Source organism: Pteropus vampyrus, unplaced genomic scaffold (assembly GCF_000151845.1).
Source record: "Pteropus vampyrus isolate Shadow unplaced genomic scaffold, Pvam_2.0 Scaffold215, whole genome shotgun sequence".
Lineage (NCBI taxonomy): Eukaryota > Metazoa > Chordata > Mammalia > Chiroptera > Pteropodidae > Pteropus > Pteropus vampyrus.
Genome location: NW_011888996.1, coordinates 1,225,610 through 1,247,833, shown reverse-complemented (window position 1 = coordinate 1,247,833; position 22,224 = coordinate 1,225,610). Strand labels below are relative to the sequence as shown.

Genomic DNA, 22,224 nt, shown 5'->3' with positions numbered 1-22,224 from the left:
ACGCGGTCTCTCAGATGGTCTCGCCCACTCGGGCCGCAGCCCACGTGGGCGGGGCAACGCCGCGGCGCCCGCAGGGCTGGCGAACATGCCGGAGTTCGGCGTAGCGGGAGGGTACGTGTAGGTGGGCCAGCCTGGCGCCCATCGCGAAGGAAGCCACAAGACCTATGCCTCTCCACAGGTAAAACGAGGGCTGCTGGAGCGCGGGGGGCGCTGTCCTGGCAGGGGTTAGGGTACCGACCCACCCTCGTCCAGCCCGCGTCCCAGGGCCTTTCACGGCCTTTAGGTCTTCGCGGCCCAATCGAGGGAGTTTTGTTTATACCCCTGGCTGATGAGACGAACGCCTGGCCTACTAGCGCGCTTTGCGGGGGACGCGGAAACTCAGTGTCTGGTGGCTTCCTGCGGAAGTTCGGAGTGGAGAACTACAAGGGACTTGTGAAAATGGCTTTGAGAGGGCGTCGAGCAGTAGATGAGAGGCCCCTTATTACTTAGGAAGCCATCTTTCCAGACACCCTACATCTCCTGGTTTCATTTATTAGCCTTACAGAAGTTGAAATATTGAGCCCTCGATAGACAATATTTCAGTGCCAATTCCTCTTCCTAGCGAAGTACAAAGGCACCCAGTTGAGAACTAGTATGTGATATTTAAATGTACTAAAGAATTTTAACGGCTAAAGGCTTTTTTCCTCTCTAATATTCCTGATGAGTCATGTTAGAAGACATCATTAAGTTGAACTTTTATACACATATGCAAACGACTTACTCGCTGTGTTGGTAAATAAGTTAACCGTAGTTGCAATTGATTGATTTCCATCCGACAAACATTGGAGCAGTGCAAGGCCAATGGGGAACAATCACTGGGAGGGTGAATCCAGAGATGAGACCCAGCCATGCTATCGTGAACGACCAGTTAATTATTAAGAGGTATACACAGCAATGAAGTGATGTAAAGAGGATAGTGAGCTTGTAAATAAAAATAGAAGGATAACCATTAGTTATATACATAGAAGTATTTTAATAAATGTAGATAGAATTCAAAAGTTAATCTGCTTTATGTGGGAAGAATTTTAATTTGAACCTGGAAAGGCTTCAGAATGAATTTGGGATTTCAGTATTTGGCTTTGAAGTATGACGGAATTCTTAGAAGTCAAAACATTTTACAGCTAATAGGGACCTTAAGAATCATCTTATTGCACCTATAACCTTTAAAATAATCTGTTATTTAAAGAATGGTTATTGAACACCCCATTCATGGGCCAAACATTGTGTTAGACTACCACAAGAAACTTAGTCTCCTCAGCGTAGCATAATTGAGGGCTTCTGGCTTCCAATTTAGTGCCTTATGACTTTACTGTGCAGAGAATGAATGTCGTAGGTTTGACGGAAAACTTGACAAGTTTGGACGCTCATTTCCGACCAAAATTTAACAAAAATCACCTGTCTCACAGGCGATCTTGAGTATTTCCTTTCTAAAGTCATTTCAGAATGAGAGTACAACTTTCACTTTTTGAAAATGTCCTTTCAGAAGACTTCTCTAAGTCTGTGTATTTTTTGTTTTCCATTCATGATTGGGAATCTGCATTATGTGGAAGGCAAACTTAAGCTATACCCAGAGTTTCCACTGTGGGTGGTGATCAGTGCCCTTAACTCCCAATTCTCAAGTTGTTCAAGGGTCAGAAGGTTACACTCAAGTATTTGGTCTAATTCAGAGCATAAAACAAGCTGAATTCCAGTATAAAGAAAAACAAAGCAAAATGTTGTATGCAATTTATTTATCCTTGGTTGTGTAATCAATGGTAATAATAGCTAACATTCGTGGAGCATTTTCCATATGCTGACTCTGGGCTGTATTTTCTATGTATTATCTTATTTAAAGTGAAATTATGTACATCAGATTCCCCTTTCTAATTAATCTGGCTAAATATAAAATTCCTTCATATTTCTAAGTTTAAAGTAGTGACAGCCTTATTTGATTAAAATCTTAAAAGCATGCTTTTCCATCAAAAATATACATGTATTCGTTGCTGGTTGCTTATATACTTATCTCACTTCATTTTGCTTCTGTGACTTTTTTTTATTGAAAGCTTTTCTTTTTCTTTTTTCTTAAAAATAGAATTTTACAAAACTGGTTTTATTCAATTCCCTTTTGAGTAACAGCTTTATCTGTGATATAACATTGTTTAGCCCTAGGATGAAGTGAGAAACAACCTTCTAGATAGCAGTGATAATATTTTGATGACTCATTTAAGACAAAGTAGATTTCTTCCTGTTTTTTATTTTGTGACTAATGTACAGATGACCCTTCAACAACATGGGTTTGAACTGTGTGGGTCCACTTATATGTGGATTATTTTCAATAAATATATTGGAAAAAAATTTTGGAGATTTGCAACAATTTGAAGAAATTCACAAGTGAACCACATAGCCTAATAATATCAAAAACGTTAAGAAAAAGTTAGCCATGTCATGAATGCATAAAATATATGTAGATACTAGTTTATTTTCTCATTTACTACTATAAACTATATACAAATCTATTATAAAAAGTTAAAATTTATCAAAACTTGTGCACACAAATACTTAAATACCAGACCGTGCATGGTGCCATTCACAGTCGCACTCAAGAGAAATGTGAACAAATGTAAAGATGGGTATTAAATCATAACTGCATGAAATTTACTGTAGTACATACTGTACTACTGTAATAATTTCTTAGCCACTTCCTGTTGCTGTTGCAGTGAGCTCGTGTTTCGAGTATCCACTTAAAATGCTGTGTGATGGTAATCATCTCTATGTGAGCAGTTTGTCTCTCCAATTAATTGGGTGTCACAGTAAAAAGTAATCTTTTTCAGCTCTCGTGTATTTTTCATTGAGTTTAATGCAGTAGCATAAATCTTGAATAATACCATGGGATCTATACGAAGTGCCACTAGTGATGCTGAAAGTGCTCCTAAGAAGCAGAGGAAAGTCATGACATTACAAGAAAAAGCTGAATTGCTTTGAGGTCTGTATCTTTGGTTGCTTGGCATTGCAAGATAAATGAATCCAGCATAAGAACCTTTGCAAAAAAAGAAAAGGAAATTCTTGAAACCATCACTGCTACTACACCAGCAAGTGTGAAAACCTCGCACTTTTTGTGAATTACCTTTTTATCTGGTTTTGAAAATGCAGTTTTTATGTAGGTGCAGGATTGCTATAAGAGAAGCATACCTCTAGACTCTAAAACGAATCGAGAAAAAGCAAAGTTGTTACAGACAACTTAAAGCAAAAGGAAGGTGAAGGATCTAAAGCTGGAGAATTTAATGCCAACAAAAGATGGTTTTATAATTTTAGAAAAAGTGTTGTCTTAAAAAATGTCAAGGTAACAGGAGAAGCAGCTTCTGCTGACCAAGAGGCAGCAGACAAGTTCCCAGACATCATTAAGAAAATAATTGAGGTGAAAGGATATCTGCCTAAATAGGTTTTTAATGCAGGTGAAATTGCCCTATTCTGGAAAAAAAAAAAAAATGCCACAAAGGACATTTATTAGTAAGGAAGAAAAGGGGAGTGAAGGGTTTTAAAATATGGATTTTGGAGAAATCCAAGAGTTAATAGACATCACACCAGTGGAATTAACAGAAGACAACTTGATGGAGATGAATGCTTCCGAACCAGTGCCAGATGAAGAGGAAGAAGATGTAGAAGAAGCAGTGCCAGAAAACCAACAAGGGTTCTGATTATCCAAGACTGCTTTTGACTTTTTTTATGACACAGATCCTTCTATGATACCAGCACTGAAACTAAAGCAATCAGTGGAAGAAGGATTGGTACCCTATAGAAACATTTTTAGAAATGAAAAATCAAAAAAGTTGGAAATTACAGTGTATATCCATACAGTTACACTGAGTGTGCCTGTTTCTCTGTCCTTTCCTTCCATCTCCTCCACCCCTAGGACAGCGAGACCAACCCCTCTTCCTTCTCAGCCTACTCAGCATGAAGATGACAAGAATGAAGACCCTTATGATTATCCACTTCCACTTAATGAATAGGAAATCTTCATGATGTACAGTTAATAAACTTATCTGTTGTGTATATGTGTCTTCCTGTGAAACTCTAATAACTTCGGCAAGTACTATATGAGACATTTTTGTTTTACCATCGTCAACTAAGTATTCATTATATAGAGTGCAAGACTTGTATGGAAGTGGAAAACCCATCCTTACATAGCCATATAGCGAGTGATATTTAATACAAAATAATGTGCTAGTTTTCCTACTGTTTTATAACTTTGCTTTCAAAGAATTATATTACCATACAATATGCCCCCTTTACACTCTCTCTCTCATAATTGGAGAAACTGCCTATCAGCCTATTATCACAGGTAAATGGTTATTTTTTAAAATGTAACAATGTTTCCAACACTGTATTATGAATATGGCTACTGTATGCCATAAGAATTTTATGAAGATGCATCGATTAGTGTATATGCTAGGCCACTGTGAAACAATTGTATCGATTACACTAGGCTACCATAAAGCCATTATATTGATGCTTCTTAAGTACCAATGCATGACTCATCATACCTCTTAATAAATATGAATTTCTTTTAACGTTTTTATTTTTGATGTCTAGTATTAGTAATATGTATGACATCAGTGTTTTGTATCATATAAGTCAATATTGATAATAGATACTGACAAACATGATTCATCTTGTGAACAGATGACAAACTTATGGTATTGATAAATACAGTACAATACTGTAAATGTATTTTCTTATGACTTAATATTTTCTCTAGTTTTATTGTAAGAATGCAGTATATAATACATATAAGTACTAAATATTTATTTATCAGCTGCGTTGTCAATAAGGTTTCTGGTCAACAGTAGTTAAGTTTTAGGGGAGTCAAAAGTTAAATGAGGATTTTCAAGTATGGGGACACAGCACCCTTTACCCCTCTGCTGTTCAAGGGTCAACTGTATATACATAAAATACATTTGAATAACTCAGTGTTGTTTTGATCAGCAATCTGTTTCTTAAACGTCCTTCAGACCAAATTCTAAGAACACTTAATTGCATCACTTTATCTTCTTTAAAGTGTTAAATTAACAGATTATTGAGTTCAGCTATGATTTGAACATTTACAAATTTTTGTTTTAAATGTTTTTCGTACACCAATGATTTTGCTTTGTTTTTAAACCATAAAGCATATATTTATTTTTCCAGTTCAGAAGTTCCTGTCTTTTGGTTGGTAATTGAGAGTGTCTTGTTTTTTAGCTTTCCTTGTACTTAAACATGTGACTACTTTAATCATCTAAATCTATTAAATACCTTTTAATTAGAAAAAATAGTTTCCAGTTTATCCTTTTATTGTTTGAATATTGTTTTAAGCATTTAAGAAAATAAGTTTCTCTTTTAATGGTTATATATTTCCTTTGTAGGCTACTTTAAGAAAAATGGCTCTGTCAGCCCATCAGATACCCAGGTGGTTCAATTCAATTAAATTGAATGGCTTCATTAGTGCTACACAACTCAGAAATCATTTTCAGAGACCAGGAAAAACATGGTTGCATGAATTTTCTGCTCAGCCTCAGCTGTCCTCTGACAATTGCTTCTTCCAGTGGGGATTTAAGACTTACAGGACTTCCTCCGTGTGGAATAACGGTTCCCAGTATACTAACTCAAGTAGACAAGGGATTAATTCTCCCCAAAGTACTATGCTTCCTTCACAGTCACAGGAGACAGAGCTGTCCCTGGAAGGTAATTCTTAACTTTCAGAAAGTCCCCTTTGCCCCACTTTGGTAATTTGAATAAGCTACCTGTTTACATTATTAGCCCATTTTAAGTCATATCTTATACCAGGCAAGAAAAGTAACAATGCCAGTTCTATTTATTTGCTTCTATTATACCTTTATTTGACTAAGAAAAAAAAGTTTGTCTTTTTATATGTATAAGATGATTTTCTAGCTGTATGTACATTTGCTTTCTAAATACTTTACTATTTAGATTAAAATTTTTTGCTGATGAGAATTAGGTTTACTAGGGTATGATTTATATCAAAAATTCATCCTTTTTGGGTATATAGTTATATTGAATTTTGACATGCATTTAGCGGTGTAACGACCACATCAATCAACAAATAAAAGTTATATCATGCCAGAAAGCTCCCTCATGTCACTTTTTAGTCCTCTCCCACCTGTGCTTCCTATTCTAGGAATATTTTCATGCAAGGAATATTTCATTGCAAATGAGATAATATTAGGTTAAGTAGAATATGAAAGAAAGCTGGGAGGGTATGGGGGGCTAGGAGGAGAGGCTGGCTGTAAGAAATGAGAAAATGTAATGATTAGAGGTAAAAAAATAGAACAAAAAATTACATTTCTGATTTATTAGCTTAAAGTGGGTTACAGTTTCCAGTATCTTCCATACTGTTTAAGACAAAACAAAACCTCAGAATCATGGCTGTACTTGAGTCATTTAGCAGAGGGTCACTTAGCAAAGGACTACAGGTGTTAGAAACAGTCATAGAAGTTCCCCTTAAGACCTATTTGAGAATAACTTGGAGGAGAGGGGATTGGATCAAAATGAAGACATTTCATGATGTGATGACTTTAACCCATACAATTCAGGCTGGTAGAATATGTTGTAATTTTGACCAAGTTAAGCTATGGTAGACTCCATCTCTTTCTCAAAATGTACTTGAAGTTCAGTTGATCTTTAGCATTCTTAACTGTTGATTAAAAGTGAAGGAAAGGGAAAGGGATTTTGTACAGGACTCCTTATGGAATAGAAATTTACCAAGAAATTTCTTATCTTTGAGGCAGAGTAGTTGATCTTTCTAAATAGTCTTAACCTTTCCTCTTGGTGGAAGATATTCAGACTTCTTAGATGTTTAATCCCAAAACGATCCCAAAATTTAAAAAGAAGCAAAGCAGAGAAGAGGTTGTCTTTGTAGAAATAGCTCTAAGTATGCAGATTGGAGAGTTAACTTTCTTCTCTCTTTCCACATGGCTGGCTTCAAAGGACTAGACCAGCTGCCTCCACTTTCTCCACTGCAGCCAATTTCCGAGGAGGAGGCTATTCAGATTCTTGCAGACCCTCCATTGCCCCCCTTTACATTCACACTTCGAGACTACGTGGATCATTCTGAGACTCTGCGGAAGTTAATGTTCCTAGGTAAGTCTGAGTAACCTACAGGTACTTTTTGAGTGTACTCTTTGTTTCTCTTTTTGTTTAAATGAGCATTTTTAATCTGTCAAAGTACATAAGCATGAACAGAAGTCAAATAGTGTGAAAAGGCTTCTAGTGAAAAACTACTTCTTGCTTCATCCTTCCTGGCTCTGCATCCCATTCCTTAGAAGCATCTACTTTTATAGCTCTTTCTGTTTGTATTTAACCTCTAAATGTTTTTGTAGTTACTTGTAGTGCAGTTGCTTGGTTCATTAGTTTTAGACATCAGTTGATCTCTTGTATATGCACGTATACTTTTCCCTTAGTCTCTTCGATTTTCACAGTATATTATATTAAATCATTTGTCAGTGATGGCATTATGACTATAAATATAGCTCTCTGCTCTGCAGGAAGTATACTATGGTTGTCTTCCTTCCTATACAACTTCTCATTTTTCCATAGTTAATAATTGTCTTTTCATTTGACTAGTTTTCTTTGTTCCTAATGCCACATTTTCCCACACCTTCCAGTAGTCTCTCAGGACAGTTTTTTCTACAGTTAACCCTATCAGAGGATGTATTTGCTCCATTTCCCCTCTACCTCTAATCTTCTTCCTGGAGCCTACTGTCCTCCTGATTTGGATGGGTTCTCTGTAAGCTTGCTCTATAAGTATCTTAGCTTGTTGACATAGGATGTGCTTGAATCTGGATTGTTAAGGGCTATCAAGGCATCTCACTGCAAACTTTTACTTCGTCCTCGTATTTTCAGTCTAGCACCTTACTGCAGTCTTCTGCTTCTTCCATTGTCTGACGCTTTTCTTACTTGATTTTCCCAGATGATGAACCTCCTTTCTCCTGCAGGATTGAGAGGACAGGATAGGGAAGGGATTTTCTCTCAAACCCATTTATGTTTCTCTCATTCTCTAGTCACTACCTTAGTTAGGTCCTCATTTTTCACTGAAAATTTAGGAGCTTCCTAACTTGATAGTCTGCTTATCAGTAATATTGCCTTGATAACCTCTCTAACATTTGTGCTCTTTGTAAAATGCAAATCCGACTATGTCAGTGACCTACTTGAAATCCTTCAAAGCCTTTCATAGCATCAGTTCTTTCTGGTCCTCCACTTACCTTTTTTTAGCTTTACTGCTTGCCAATTTCTTCATTTGGTTGGCTAGCTCAGACAGCTAGAGAACTTCATTTAAGTTCAGGTAACTTCTAATATGTCTTTTCTGACCTTCCAAGTAGAGTGACTCTCCTCTGGGCTCATCCCTGCTTGCTTCAGTCCTATCAAAAATAACAACATAATTGTTGACTCATCTGTCCTTGTGCAAGTTACCCAAATGTGTAGGGAATGGCCTTTGTTCTCAAGCAGCTTCAAGTTTTTACAAACATCTAAATACACATATATAAGAAAAACTAGAATGCAAGGATGAAAGGTGAAGTGATAAGTCCCATATGAGAGATAAAAATAAGTGTTCTGTGGGGTCAAAGGAGAGAAAAAGGTGACCTTGCTACAAGCAAGAGAGCCAGTCTCCTTTTGGAACAGCTTTCCTAACCTTGCGATAGGTGCTCTGGGGAATACACGATAAACATGGCACGGTCCTACCTTTAAATAATTTACAATATACTTAGAGCTTTGGAATGTGTGCCAGCCATTTCTTCATCTGTATGCCGATATTGTGACAGCACACTGTAGAGGAAGCATGATTGCATTGTCAGGCAGTATTTTTGAGGATCTTGGTAACCTGGTTCTTCTCTGTTTGCTTCCCAGATCTGTTTTCTGCCTTTCTCTGCCTGTTCTACTTCCCAAGAGGCTAACTTCTATGTACTAGGAGAGAGGCACCTGCAGGAGGTGGGGGAGGGCAGGTGGGAGTACTTTTTCCCTGTTCCTTCCCTGCTTTGGGTCATGTAACTGCCTCACTCCATGACAACAGCTCCTACTAAACAGCCCTTAATCGCTTCTAGCTCCCTCTGGGTTTGAGTAATACTTTTTCTCCCTGTCTCTGTAGGGGTACTCTTGTTCTCTTAATTCTGCTCACACTACTGTATAGAGTCCCTTCATTAAAGTTCTTTTCATTTGAACATTAGAGCACTATCTGTTATCTGCTAGACCCTGATTGATACAGTAAATATGTGTAACCCTAAATGAATATAGCAGTAATGTGTACAGTTACTGAACTGATGGGATAAAGCCAACTTAGACTGGTCACTTAGAAGGTAGAATCATGTAGTATTCATTTTTTATATCCCCCGAGCCTACCACAGTGCTTGGTCCATTGTAGGCATTCACTGACTATTTTTTTCAAGTTAATGAAATTGTGAGTAAGTCCAAGTGATTTGTGCTGACAGCAGTGTGCCCTCCTGATGAGATTCTGCTCTCCTGTTGCTGTTAAAAGGCAGCTTTTCAGGATTTCTGTTTCAGCACAGTCAGGGTGTGACAGCTCATGCTGAGTATGGCACTTTAGCACATGCAAGCTGTAATATTTAGTTAAATTTGAAGTCTGAACCCTTTATGTTATTTTTAAAGCATCCTTCCCCTACTTATCACAGATTTTGAAACTTTTCTAATTCATTCATAATTTATTTTTCTTTTCATATTTTGTTTAAATTGTAAAAGAATTACATCTAGTTGTTAAAAGTGCAAATATTACAAAAGAAAGAACTCTTACCCTCTCTACATCTGCAGTTCCACTTTCCAAAGATAACCACCATTACCAATTTGTTAAGTAGCTTTCAGACCTTTTTCTATGCAAATATACATCATACAGAAAGCTATACTTAGTTTTCATACTTTTATGTAGTCAAAGTTAATGTTATTTTTTAAATTTTGTGTTTTCTAGTAGTTTTAGAGTTAGTACACATTTAGTAGATTCATACCTATCTGAAATTATTTTCATATCAGATACAGAGAGAATTCTTAATTTTTTCAGGTGTCTAGCTAGTAGCCCCACTATTTTTGATGAATAGTTCTCCCCCCCCACCCTTGAATTGAAATGCCATTATTATTCTATGCCAGATTTTTTGTTTATCCTAAAACTGTTTCTAGTCTATCGTGTGTGTGTGTGTGTGTGTGTGTGTGTGTGTGTGTGTGTGTAATCTGTTTTTCTATTTGTGACCATCTTATATTAATACTTGCTTAATAGCAAGAAATTTGAGTTTAGAATTATGTTTGGAGCTAATATCTAATTGTAATTTATTTTTCTAGTTGTGGACACCATTAAAGAATGTTTTTATTTCCTTGCTTTTATATTTAAGACTGTAAAGTTGCATCTAGAAATCAGTTTGAGAGTTATTTTTAATCTGAAGAAATATTTTAAAGAATATGAAATTTAGTCTAAAATTAAGGTTTACATTGTCTTCAACTGTTTACTCTAAAGAAGGAATAGGCCTTTCCTGTTCATGTTTAGTTTTCTAAAAATCAGTAAAAGGCAAAAATGAGAGAATAAAGTCCTCAGTTTTAATGAGAATTTTGAATTACAGGTTACTTTGATTCTCTGCCTAATTAATGCTGACATCTAATTATGTCCATAACCAAAGAATGATTTAAAATAACAACTTGGTTTTCCCCGCTTCTTATTCCTTCTCTCTTGTCCCTTGTCTCGTTTACTTAGATTACCTAAGATTATAAGAATATTTGAACGGTAAAAATTGTATGCTTTCTGCTTTGTGGTGTACTTGAGGACTGCATGTGTTCACCAGTTCTCACACATACATTTCTTGAGCTCCTTCAAGGTACTTGTCTCTGTGCTAAAGACCTGGAGATTACAATGAGTAAGACACAGGGTCATTTTTATTCCCCCAATGGAAGGGATCATAAGCATATTTTAAAACAATTATTATGATCATGAAAGAATCCTTATGATCACTAAGGAAATGATTTTTAAAACTTCAAAGAAACTGTTTATTCTTATGGTTTGTTACCCTACAGGATTACCAGTTAAGTAATTACCATGGAGCCCATTAGGGGCTCATGTGCATCCTTCAAACAGTATTCAGGAAGCCATAGACGAAGACGATGATCCTAGGTTTAGTGACTTAGCAAGTTTATTTTGGGTAGAAATTTAGCCCCAACTGTGCCATTTTCCTCTATATATGGCTTTGAAATAAATACTGTATTTTCATTTTAATTTATTTTTATTTCTACAACCAATTTAATTTAAAAATATTTAGAAGTGTCTATTGGCCTGTCTCAGTTCTCCTACAGATAGGTTGCTTATCTCCATCACTAATTTCTTACACTTCTATGTATGAAGTTTAATGACTGAGTTAAGCAGTTATTTTCAAACGGTGTTTGTAATTTATTATAGGAGTGGACTTGTCTAAGATAGAAAAACATCCAGATGCAGCCAACCTCCTTCTGAGACTGGATTTTGAAAAAGACATTAAGCAAATACTCCTGTTTCTTAAAGATTTGGGTATAGAAGATAACCAACTGGGAACATTCCTGACTAAAAATCACGCTATTTTCTCTGAAGACCTTGAAAATCTTAAAACCAGGTAGAGTTTTTTTTTTTAATTCAACAGCCCATTTTTATATGAAAACGAAAATTTCTTGCTGAGTCAGTACTTTGTTTCTCTTCAGAAACAAGTAAGTTTTTTTTAATCCATTAACAAATGGCTGGATTATCTGGGGGTACACTTAAAGTTATGAAAGACTGAATTTTGTGTTTTTTATTGGCCAGTTTTTGATGGTAGACAGTTGACATTCTCTTGGCAGATTATTGTAAAATTTGCTTAATCATTTCCATGAGTTAGCTATTTTAGTTGTTCCTTTTTTTCTTTAATTAGCACTTCTGTAAACACTTTTATGCTTCATTTGACATTCCAAGAATTTATTGAATCTGTGATATCAGTACAGTGGGATAGTATTGACCTGTGAGATAAGAAGGCTGCTAGGCAGCAGGAATACCCCACAGAACAAAACAGAGTCCTCATGTGCCAGTTCACATTTTGAATTCATCATCACCCCCACCTCTCACCTAAATCACTTTTTCCATGTACTCACAGACTCACTGAATGGGAGCCCTGTCACCCTGTTACCCAAATCAGAAATACTGGTGTTAACTTTAGCTTCTCTTTTAGCTTTCACATCTAATAAATCACTAAGGCTTATCAGTTTTATCTTATTGTATCTCTCAAGTCAGTCAGTGCATTTCTCTTAATCTTCACTTGAAATACTTTACTGCAGATCTCCCATCATTTCACATGAAGATTACTGCAGCAGTCTCCTAGCTGGTTTGCCCCTAGTCGTCTCCTCCAGATCATACTTACCCTGCTGTTGAGCCTCACTACATTTCGGAGAGCTTTGCAGATCCTTGAACCATCATAGCCTAATGGCCTTTTTTCTGAGTTAGAAAACAAAACAAAACAAAACATCACATTCCTTATATCAAACAATTTGAGCCCTTATTATACATGAAAGGTACTGAACTAGACTTGAGCCATATAAGAGAGTCACACTCTCTCCCTTCCTGGGACTTACAGTCTGGTTACTATAGATAATGTGTTACAATGCAGGGAAGAGAGGATGATTCTAGGAAACTCAATCTGACATACTCGGATCTACTTCTCCTGACAGTCTGGAACACTAATTCCCTCCCATTCAAAAACCAACTAGCCCTCATTACTCAAGATTTATTCTAAGGAAGCATGCATACCAGGAGGTGGGGATCACTGGAGGCCATTACGGAGGCTTCCTACAGCTATCTTCCTTTTACAGGGGAGGCACAGAGAGGTTAAATAGTTTGCCTAAGATTACATAGCTAGTCTAAGTGGCAGACTAGGGATTCAAACTCAGTCTAACTCCAGAGTCCTGGCTGCTACACAATACTGTCTCTGTACTTTTAATTCTATAAAGGAAGCTTAAGCTCAAAAGGAGTTTAAGTTACTTGCTTAAGATCACACATGCTCCTAGTCTTATGGTTCCTAAACCTGGCTGACTATCAAATTAAACTGTGGAGCATTTTTTTTAATTACTTTGAAATTTTTAATAGGTAATTTATCCACATGTACTCAAAAGAATCTACAATGAAAAAATAAGCTTTATTTAATATAACTTAGCTTCTGACTCTGGTGTATGTACAGCATTCTTATTTTCTAGAATTTCTGTAGCAGCACTGATCTTACATACTTGGTTTTCTTTTCAGTGAAGAAAATTAAAATATATAAAGTTATTTGATTCTTTGTAAGAATTTTCAAATGAGTAATCTGCATTTAAATTATTTTTTTGGTTCGGCCTTAATATTTTATTTGAAAAATTATCACAATGTAGACAGCAGGATGTTTTAATCAGATATTGATTCTTGCGCGTGCGCGCGCACACACACACACACACACACACACACACACACACACACACACACACACACAGATCTTCCTTTCCACCTACTTACTCTTGTCCCTCATCATCCTTCCAAGACCCATCTATGGAAGAAACTACTATTATCAAGTTTTTTGTTTAACTTACTAAGAATGTTCTACCATACACAAGTGTGTGTGTGTGTGTGTGTGTGTGTGTGTGTGTGTACTGTGTACACACATACACATGAATACACATACATACAGCTGGTAGCATTTATACATAGTATTCTGTACCCCGCTTTCTTAACTATATGTTGGAAATAGTTTTTTATTGGGGCTTCCTATTTTTTTTTCCCCTAGCATAGTTCATGCAGTGGATCTATCTAGTCTCTTATTGGTAAAAATGATGATTGTTTACAGTCTATTATTACAACAAGGCTGCAGTGACTTTCCTTGTATATATACATCATTTCATACATATCGGTGTAAAACTTGGGCAGATTTCTAGAAATTACTAGGTCAAAGGATATAGGATATGTGCATTTGTAATTTTAATAGATGTTGACAGTTATTCCTCTTACAGATTATTTTCCAGTTTACACTCCTGCCAACAATGTACAGAAGTGCCAATTTCTCTATTATCCTCAGTAATACAGTATTATCAAACTTTATGATTTTGGTTCATTTTTATAGATTAAAAATAACACCTCGTTTTGGAAATGATGTTTGGAGGATTTTTCATATGTCTGTTTTCTTTCTTCTTTTGTAAGCCTTCTTTTATTATACTAAGAAAATTAGTTCTTTCTCTGTGACAGGTTGTAAATGTTTTGCCCAGATCGTCACTTGTCTTTCATTTTGCTGATGGTGTTTCCTTGCCTTACTTTTTAAATTTTTAAATAGTTAAATATATCAGTCTTTTCTCTTTTGACCTTTAATGGACTACTTTAAAGGAGTAACAGTCATTTGCATATAAAGCATAAGTTCTGATACGTGGTATAGAAATATCGTAGGTGTTAAAGGTAGGCGTGTAACTTGGTTGAAATCTCAGCTCATTAATTAGCTGGTGGTCTTACAAGTTACTTCTCTGGATCTATATTTTTTCACATGTTATGTGGAAATTTTACCTGACTTACAGGTTCTTCTGTTTTTCTGGTGAGATTTAAACAAGGTAATGTCCTGGTATATTTTAGGTGGTTATAAAACTGAGTTTTACTAAATTTAAAGATTTTAAAAAATCAATAGTGTTAATTTTATAGTCAGACTTTATATATTTCACTATCTTATTTTGATTTCCAGAAACTTAGCAGGAAATTTCTCTGTTAACAACATAAATGTTGAAAGACTGCAGTAAAAATTAGTTATGAAAATACATACTCAGTAAATGTTCTAAAATAAATTCCTTTTTCATTATCTCTGAGATACTAAAATAAAAAATTTCCCTTTGTGCTTGAGAGTCTTTCTAAAATGAATTCTGCATCTATTTTCTTAATTTGTGTTTTTTCTGTTCTTAGACAAAAAAAAATTCTTAAACAGAATCTTTTTATTTCCTACCAAGTAATGAGATAAGTCAGATTAACTCTTAGTGGATCTCAGAATTATTTTGTTTTCAAGCGTAAATGGGAACCATTATAGAATTGGATGGATGCTTGTTTTAACCATATTTGGGCCATTATTATAGAATGAGTATTTTTATTCCTTTTGGGAGGGACAACTTTTTAAAAATTAGTTATTTTAGCAAGTAACATGACACTAATGTTTCTTATGTGTACATATATTTTGTTTCTCTAGAGTGGCATATCTACAGTCAAAAAAATTTAGTAAGACAGATATTGCACAGATGGTCAGAAATGCACCATTTTTGCTGAATTTTTCAGTGGAAAGACTGGATAACAGATTGGGATTTTTTCAGAAAGAACTTGAACTTAATGTGGAGAAGGTAATGAAAAGGGGAGCATTTATAAATTTCCATGTCAGCTACATTTAGTAACTGTTAAATCTCATGTTTGTAGCATATGCCTTCTATAAATGCCTGGTATTTTCTGTACAGGAATGAATTAGCCTGCTAGTTTAAACATATAGCTGTATTATTTTATAACATTCCATCAAATCGATTCCTTAAGTTTTGTTTTCAGTGTTTATTTTTTTCCTCAAATAGTATTAAGTTTATGTATTTCTGGGGTTCCTAGCACTTCTCTGACTGGGTCGTTTTAAAATTTTTAATTTTGTATTTCTAGCAATGCTTTTCCAAACTAATTGGATATGCATAGATAGTAATGATAGATTGTTTTATCACTGTAGACTAGAGATCTGGTAGTTCGTCTCCCAAGGCTACTAACTGGAAGTCTGGAGCCTGTGAAAGAAAATATGAAGGTAGGATGACTTTAATCTTTTGGGAAATCAGCTTCTTTAAGTTTTTAAGTCCTCCGAAGAGGGGGTAGATTTTGCTATTGTCATCTTAAAGAAAACTAAATTATAAATGAAGTTATTTCTAAAAAGATGAAAATAGGAAATGATACAATAAATGTCTTAGTAAGCAATTTGTTTTAGTTAACATTTTCACTTGTTGACCTGGTGTTACATGAGTTAGTCACCTTATAGACATTGATGCCTGTAATCCTAGAGTGGATTAGGTGTCTGGGTGCTACCTGGAAACTGCTTCCATTGTCCAGTATGAGAGTCTGTGACTGTGTCACCCAGGTGGGAGAAGAGTTTTGGAGGCTGGGTCCAAAAGACTGTGAAGAGAGCAGTGGCCAGCACATTGCTCTCTATAGCACCTGTGTCAGTTGCCAACTCTAATTTTGTCGCAGAGCGTACTGACACTCTACTGTTTATTCTCCCAGGGAAGAACGTAGAGACAAGGGCAGCTGTCTAGGGAGTATACAAAGCTGTAGCAGTAATTGAAATTGTCTAAGGCCTATTTTCTGAGGTGCTTAAAGTGTTTCCTATTCAGTTGTGGAAATTTTTTTGAGCATCTGCCCACACGCTATGCTGGGGGAATGTCGCTGCTCTTGCAGAGCTTTCAGTCTAGTGGGGGCTGACAAAAGCAGGACTGGTGGAGGAGCATAGGCTACTATGACTGCACATAGCAGGCCTAACTCATGTGTGGGTGTTTCATCATCTCTGTCTGTAATTTCAACATGTAGTTTTTCAGGTAACTCATGTAGGTGTGCATGGGAACAGAGGCTTGAAAAGCACTTTGAAAATTTTACTGCTGGTCTGTGTGGTGTAGCGCCCATGCCGATAACCTGACGAGGCTCCCCCATACCCACCATCGTTCTACCTCATAGTTATGGTCGCTCCTTTTGGTCTTGATGATCACCATGCTGTGAGTAGCTCATTCTCAGGAATAGGGTTTGAAATTCAGGTTACCCTAGAAGCAAGAAACTACAATCCCTTAGGGCACTGGCATAGCTGTCTCCAGATTTTAATGTCCTTATTTTAAATTTTAAAAGAATCAATGTGCCCTCTGACATAGTACCAAAATAACGATTTCTGTTCATGATTTACAGCATCTCTACTTTCTTTTAGGTTTATCGTCTTGAACTAGGTTTTAAACGTAATGAAATTCAACATATGATCACCAAAATACCAAAGATGTTAACTGCAAATAAAAGAAAACTTACGGAGACTTTTGATTATGTGCACAACGTGATGAACATTCCCCACTACGTCATTGTCAGGTTCCCACAGGTAATGGGTGCACAACTCTGGGAGAGCAGTCCTTGCCTCTCTCGGGAGCTGCCCTCTGTGTGCGTAGCACTGTTCGCTTGTGAGAATGCCTTGCTGTTTGTGAAGGATTTGGGCCAAATACATTCTAGTTCTGAGAGTTGTGTGAAGGTCATATTTTTCTTGCCCATCTTGTTATCAAGAACATATCTAGCAAACAGTAGGGAGAGGGCTTGCTCGTGAGAAGTTTACAACTTCTAGGGCACACATGTCCATCTTCAGAGGAGAAATAAGTGACTTCTAGTTTTTACCTGTTCTTATGCCTGTTGGAATCTAATATATTCTCTCATTTTTTTCCTCCATTTAAATTTGAAATAGATCACTTCCCTTATAGGTCTTTTCAAAGCTACATGTACTTTTATTCTCAAGCTATCTAAATCCACTAGTTAATAAGCCATATTGTAATGATCATCTACCAAAGCATAAAACAATTCCAGTTTGCCATCATGTCAAATCCATAATTGTATTTTCTAAGCTAATCAGACTTTTCTGTTCTTTACCTAGGAAGTGACATTATCTTCCTGTTTTCAAGAATGTTAACTCTTCGAAAGCATAGATCATGTCCTATTTATGTACACTGCTGAATTTCTAGTGCCTGGAACTATGCCTGGCAATTAGTAGGCAGTAGGTAAATACTTATTGAACAAATGATTGATTGAATGTCATCAAATTCATTTTTCTTTCTTGTTTGCCATGTGAATAGAATAAGTATTCATTGGATAAATAGAAGATTGAATTTCATTAAAGTGATCCTTCTACTTCATTTGCTACATATGTTCTTCATATAAAGATGGGCAAATGATATGTGACTTTAATATAACTCTCAGAACTAGAGTTTATTTGGTCCAATTCCTTCACAAATAACAATGCTTATTTACCTATTGTACTTCACTATGAATAGGCCCTTAATAGAGAATTTTTCTGTTGCATCAGATGGATATGTATTCATTACAAAAAGGGTTAGAGCCTGCAATAGTGCAAATTTGGCTTATGGAACAATCGTAAAGTAAATAATCTTCACCTAAAAAGCAATGGCAATTGGTTTTCCCCAGAGTTGGCAGATAATTCAGTGATAGTAAAGCATGATAAGAGAATCTGATTTGGGGATACAAAAATCAATCAGACATGGTTTATAGTCTTGTGGAATTTGTAATTTATATGAAAGATGGGTTTAAAATGTAATTGCTTTACAAAAAGTTAGAGTCTTAACCACATGTCTTATAGAATTATTAATTTAATTCAGAGGAGGTAGGAAAATCATAGAACAGCAGCTATTGAGTGCTTAGTATGTGCCAGTGCCGTCTTTACTGCTTTATTTATATTAATTCATTTAATCCTCACAACAACCATATGAGGTAGATACTGTTTAACCATAGAGAGAGTCAGTAACTTGTCTCAGGTGACCAAAGTAACAAGGAGCAGAAATAGGATTAGAACTCTGGCAGTCGAGTTTAAAAATCCATGCTCTTAACTAGGATTTGCTGCCACTCTAGGAAGTGACATTTGAGTTGTCAGTAGAATGAGTGGGGTTTCAAAGATGGATGGAAACTTTACAAGTGGAAGAAACTATTATCTTGACCAGACGCATTAAAAACACTTGTTTAAAGACACAGACTTTAGGCACCCCAAACTCTGGCTTCTGGAAAATTCTGTTGTAGAACTATAGCTTCCATATTGGGACTCCCAGACTCCTAGGGGTCTGAATAATATTGCTGGTGGGGGGTGGGGGTGGGGGAGGGGAACCTCATTAATGGAAAAAAATGCATTAACTGATGATAGGGCTTTGAGGAAACTAATACAGACTTTAAATTTTTGGCCAGTGCTCTCAAACCTTCGGTGTGAAACAAATTTTCTCATGCAAGTAACAGTTCTTATTGGCACATATATTTATAATTAATTAAAAATGGGCAACAATTATAACTTAATGCATATGGTTAATTTAGTCATTTCAAAACAGTGACATGGAAAGTAAAGGATAACAAAAGCAGGGTAATGAAGTGAGAAAATCACTAGGTGAGGAAAAAGGTTATATTCAGGCTCCCCTAAAACCTTGTTTCTCCTCTCCCACTGTGGGTTTCTGTGAAGGCAGAGCTGGAATCTATGTTAGGAGAAGAGGGAATCAGTAATTCTCAGGCCAGTGGTTTGTTTGTTTGTTTGTTTGTTTTAATCCCTGATAATTTAATTGATCACTTAACAGAATGAAATTTTTTTGGCAAGAATTGTGGTTAACAATCAAAAAAGAAAAAGAAAAATTCCATCTGAGCTGTGGCTTCTGGGCTGGAAAAATCATACAAATCTTTAACCTTGAACCATTGGAGAAGCAACATAATATCTGGTCATAAACTATGTGAATGCTCTGAAGTATCATTATATTTAGGAAATTTGTAATAGTTTGGGAGCTTCCGAGTTATTTATGGTCTAATCTGTATGTTGTATAATAATTTCGTAAGCCAAGAGTCACTACAAAGGAGTCACACTTCTAAATACATCTAGAAGCTTCCTACATCTTTATGAGCAGTAACAATGCAGTAATGGGAATTTAGTTACCAAAGTGAAGGCAGGACAGCATGTAATTCATTTTTGCAGAAGGAAAAAGATATTTTGTTCCAAAAGCAAACCAACCCCATGCTGAGTTAGCACACCATGGGTGTGTGTGTGTGTGTGTGTGTGTGTGTACATATATATGTATATATATGTGTGTGCACATATATGTGTGTGTATATATATATATACACACACATATATGTACACACACTAAAGTACAGTGACCAAAAAAAAAATTTTGTGTGTGTGTATTTTTTTTTTTTTTTTGGTCACTGTACTTTAGTTTTCAATAGTTGCTTTATATATATCCTCTCCAATTGATTCGTTACTATTTCATTTCCACTTGAACAAAGGAAAGACTCCAGAGGTTATGTACCACGTGGAGTGTTCCCAGTGTACCTGAAGTATAGCCAAGAGAAGAACCTGAGACATAATACTGAATGTGGTTCACCTGGGCCTCGCCAGGGTGCCTCACAGATGTCTCTCTCCAGCTTAGTGCGCTCTTTACCGCCTGGCTGGATCTTTCAATTCTCTCTCTTGCAGCTGGCTGTAGGGACTTAGCCTGCTTCCGATTCCTTTTTAAAGTTGCTGTTGCTACTCACTCTCTTCTTTAGGAGTTTTAACCCCAAGGTGGGTAAGACATAGTTTCTCTAGTTGCTCCCCTAGAGGCCAGGTTCATTTCATTTTGACATTAGTCAGGGAGCAGCAGAAATTGAAAGGAAGAGAAGGGAAGGGAAAGGAGGGAGGGAGAGGTGGGGAAGGGAGAAGCTTTATGTTTTATACATTTTTTTGATGCCATAGACTTTGATCTCTAACTTTGGTTCTCGAACTGGCAGGCATCAGAATCACTTGGAGGACTTATGAGCCCTACTTTCAAAGTTTCTGATTAAGTAGGTTTGGGGTGGATACTGATAATTTGCTTTTTTAACGACTTCTCCCCTGTCTCTGGATTAGTCAATGTTCTTTGCCTACAGGGTAGCCCTTGATTATTTTATAATTGTTCTGTTTGTGAGTTTCGAGTCCTTTTTTCAATCATAATTTCTTAGTGGAAGCTATAGGGTTTAAACCCTGGGCATTTATCATATTTACTGAGCATGTAGTCAACATGTATTAGCTTATTAAAATTTTTAGCCAGATAAATATTTGAATAAACATCAGTGCACAATGTTTTTTTAAAAAAACTTTTTCTTTTCTAGGTATTTAATACAAGATTGTTTAAAGTCAAAGAAAGACATTTATTTCTGACCTATTTAGGAAGAGCACAGTATGATTCAGCAAAACCTAACTACATTTCTTTGGACAAATTGGTATCAATGCCTGATGAAATATTTTGTGAAGAGATTGCCAAAGCTTCAGTACAGGACTTTGAAAAATTCTTAAAAACTCTTTAGTTTTGATGAATATTAAAATGTAATAATACAAAGTATGTGTACACATGAATAAATTAATATAGTTTAAAATAAATGTCTCAAGCCTTAATTGATATTGGAAACAATTTCTTGATATAGTAAATTTGGGTACACTTTTTGGTAGATCTTTCTCAAAAGTTCCTAGTGACGTAAGTCTTTGACTCAACCATTTTCTTCCTCTGGGGAAGCAGAGAATTAAAAATATAGCAAGCTTAGAGAAAGCGAATTGGTTTACTATAGGCCGGCCTGTTGTTATTCTAGTGAAGATGAGAAAGTGGAGGATCTTATATTCACGGGTCTTTTAAAGTAGTTTCATCACAAGGTTTTTTTTTTTTTTTGAAATGTTAAATGAGTTTCTAGAGCATACTATATTTTTTATCTAACATCTACTACTTAGACAATGCCACAAAACACATGCACTTTTGGATTATCTACACTGTTGTCTTCCCATGCACAGATATTCAGATTTACCCACAGGTAGCTACTGAGAATCAGGAAAGGGAAACAGGGGAGTAGTTTGAAGGTGAGTAGCGAGGGCAATGAGACATAGTAAAAGGCCATAACAAAGCTTTGACTTATTGCCTATATGCAAAGATTTATAGCATGAATTGATACTTTTTTAAAAAATTTACTGTTAGGATGTGTAAACCTGGGTAAATGATGTAACTTCTGCATCTGATTATTTGGAAAATGAGGCATCGTGACTTCAGTTATCTGCCGTAGAATCTCAAGATTTAGTAGAATGTTAACACTGGTGGCCCTCTATGGAGCCATACCTGGTATTCGCACTCTTGGCCAGTGCCATTTGGTCCATGGGACATTATCAGTCTTCTACTTGATAAGCTCTTGTACATCGGGTCTTGTCCTCTTGAAACCCTGAGTCACTACATCAAGAGATCTAGTGATTCTACTGGAGAAATAAGGTGGAAAGATTCCTGGTCAAATCTCAGCTGTTCCAGCAATGCTAACTGAGCATGAGACGTGAGCAAAAAGGTTTAGATGTTACAGCCTTGGCAGATACCACATGGAGCAGAAATACCAGCTGAATTCAAAATTGGGAGAAATAAAGTTTTAAACCACTAACCAAGGGGGTAGTTTGT

The 22,224-nt window shown here is 36.1% G+C and overlaps 1 protein-coding gene across 2 annotated transcripts; it reads left to right on the top strand.

Annotated features, from left to right (window-relative positions):
• The first annotated feature begins 34 nt into the window (after positions 1 to 34).
• MTERF3 (mitochondrial transcription termination factor 3) lies at positions 35 to 21,174 on the top strand. 2 transcript variants are annotated; one of them, XM_011372892.2, is made up of 9 exons: positions 35 to 178; positions 3,929 to 4,071; positions 5,418 to 5,736; positions 7,000 to 7,152; positions 11,453 to 11,642; positions 15,234 to 15,381; positions 15,744 to 15,815; positions 16,974 to 17,135; positions 20,912 to 21,174. In XM_011372892.2, the coding sequence occupies exons 3-9, from the start codon at positions 5,433 to 5,435 to the stop codon at positions 21,104 to 21,106; spliced, it is 1,224 nt and encodes a 407-aa protein (XP_011371194.1). In that variant the 5' UTR covers positions 35 to 178; positions 3,929 to 4,071; positions 5,418 to 5,432; the 3' UTR covers positions 21,107 to 21,174. The 2 variants fall into 2 exon arrangements, with proteins under 2 accessions (XP_011371194.1, XP_011371195.1); XM_011372893.2 differs by lacking the exon at positions 3,929 to 4,071.
• Positions 21,175 to 22,224: the final 1,050 nt, after the last annotated feature.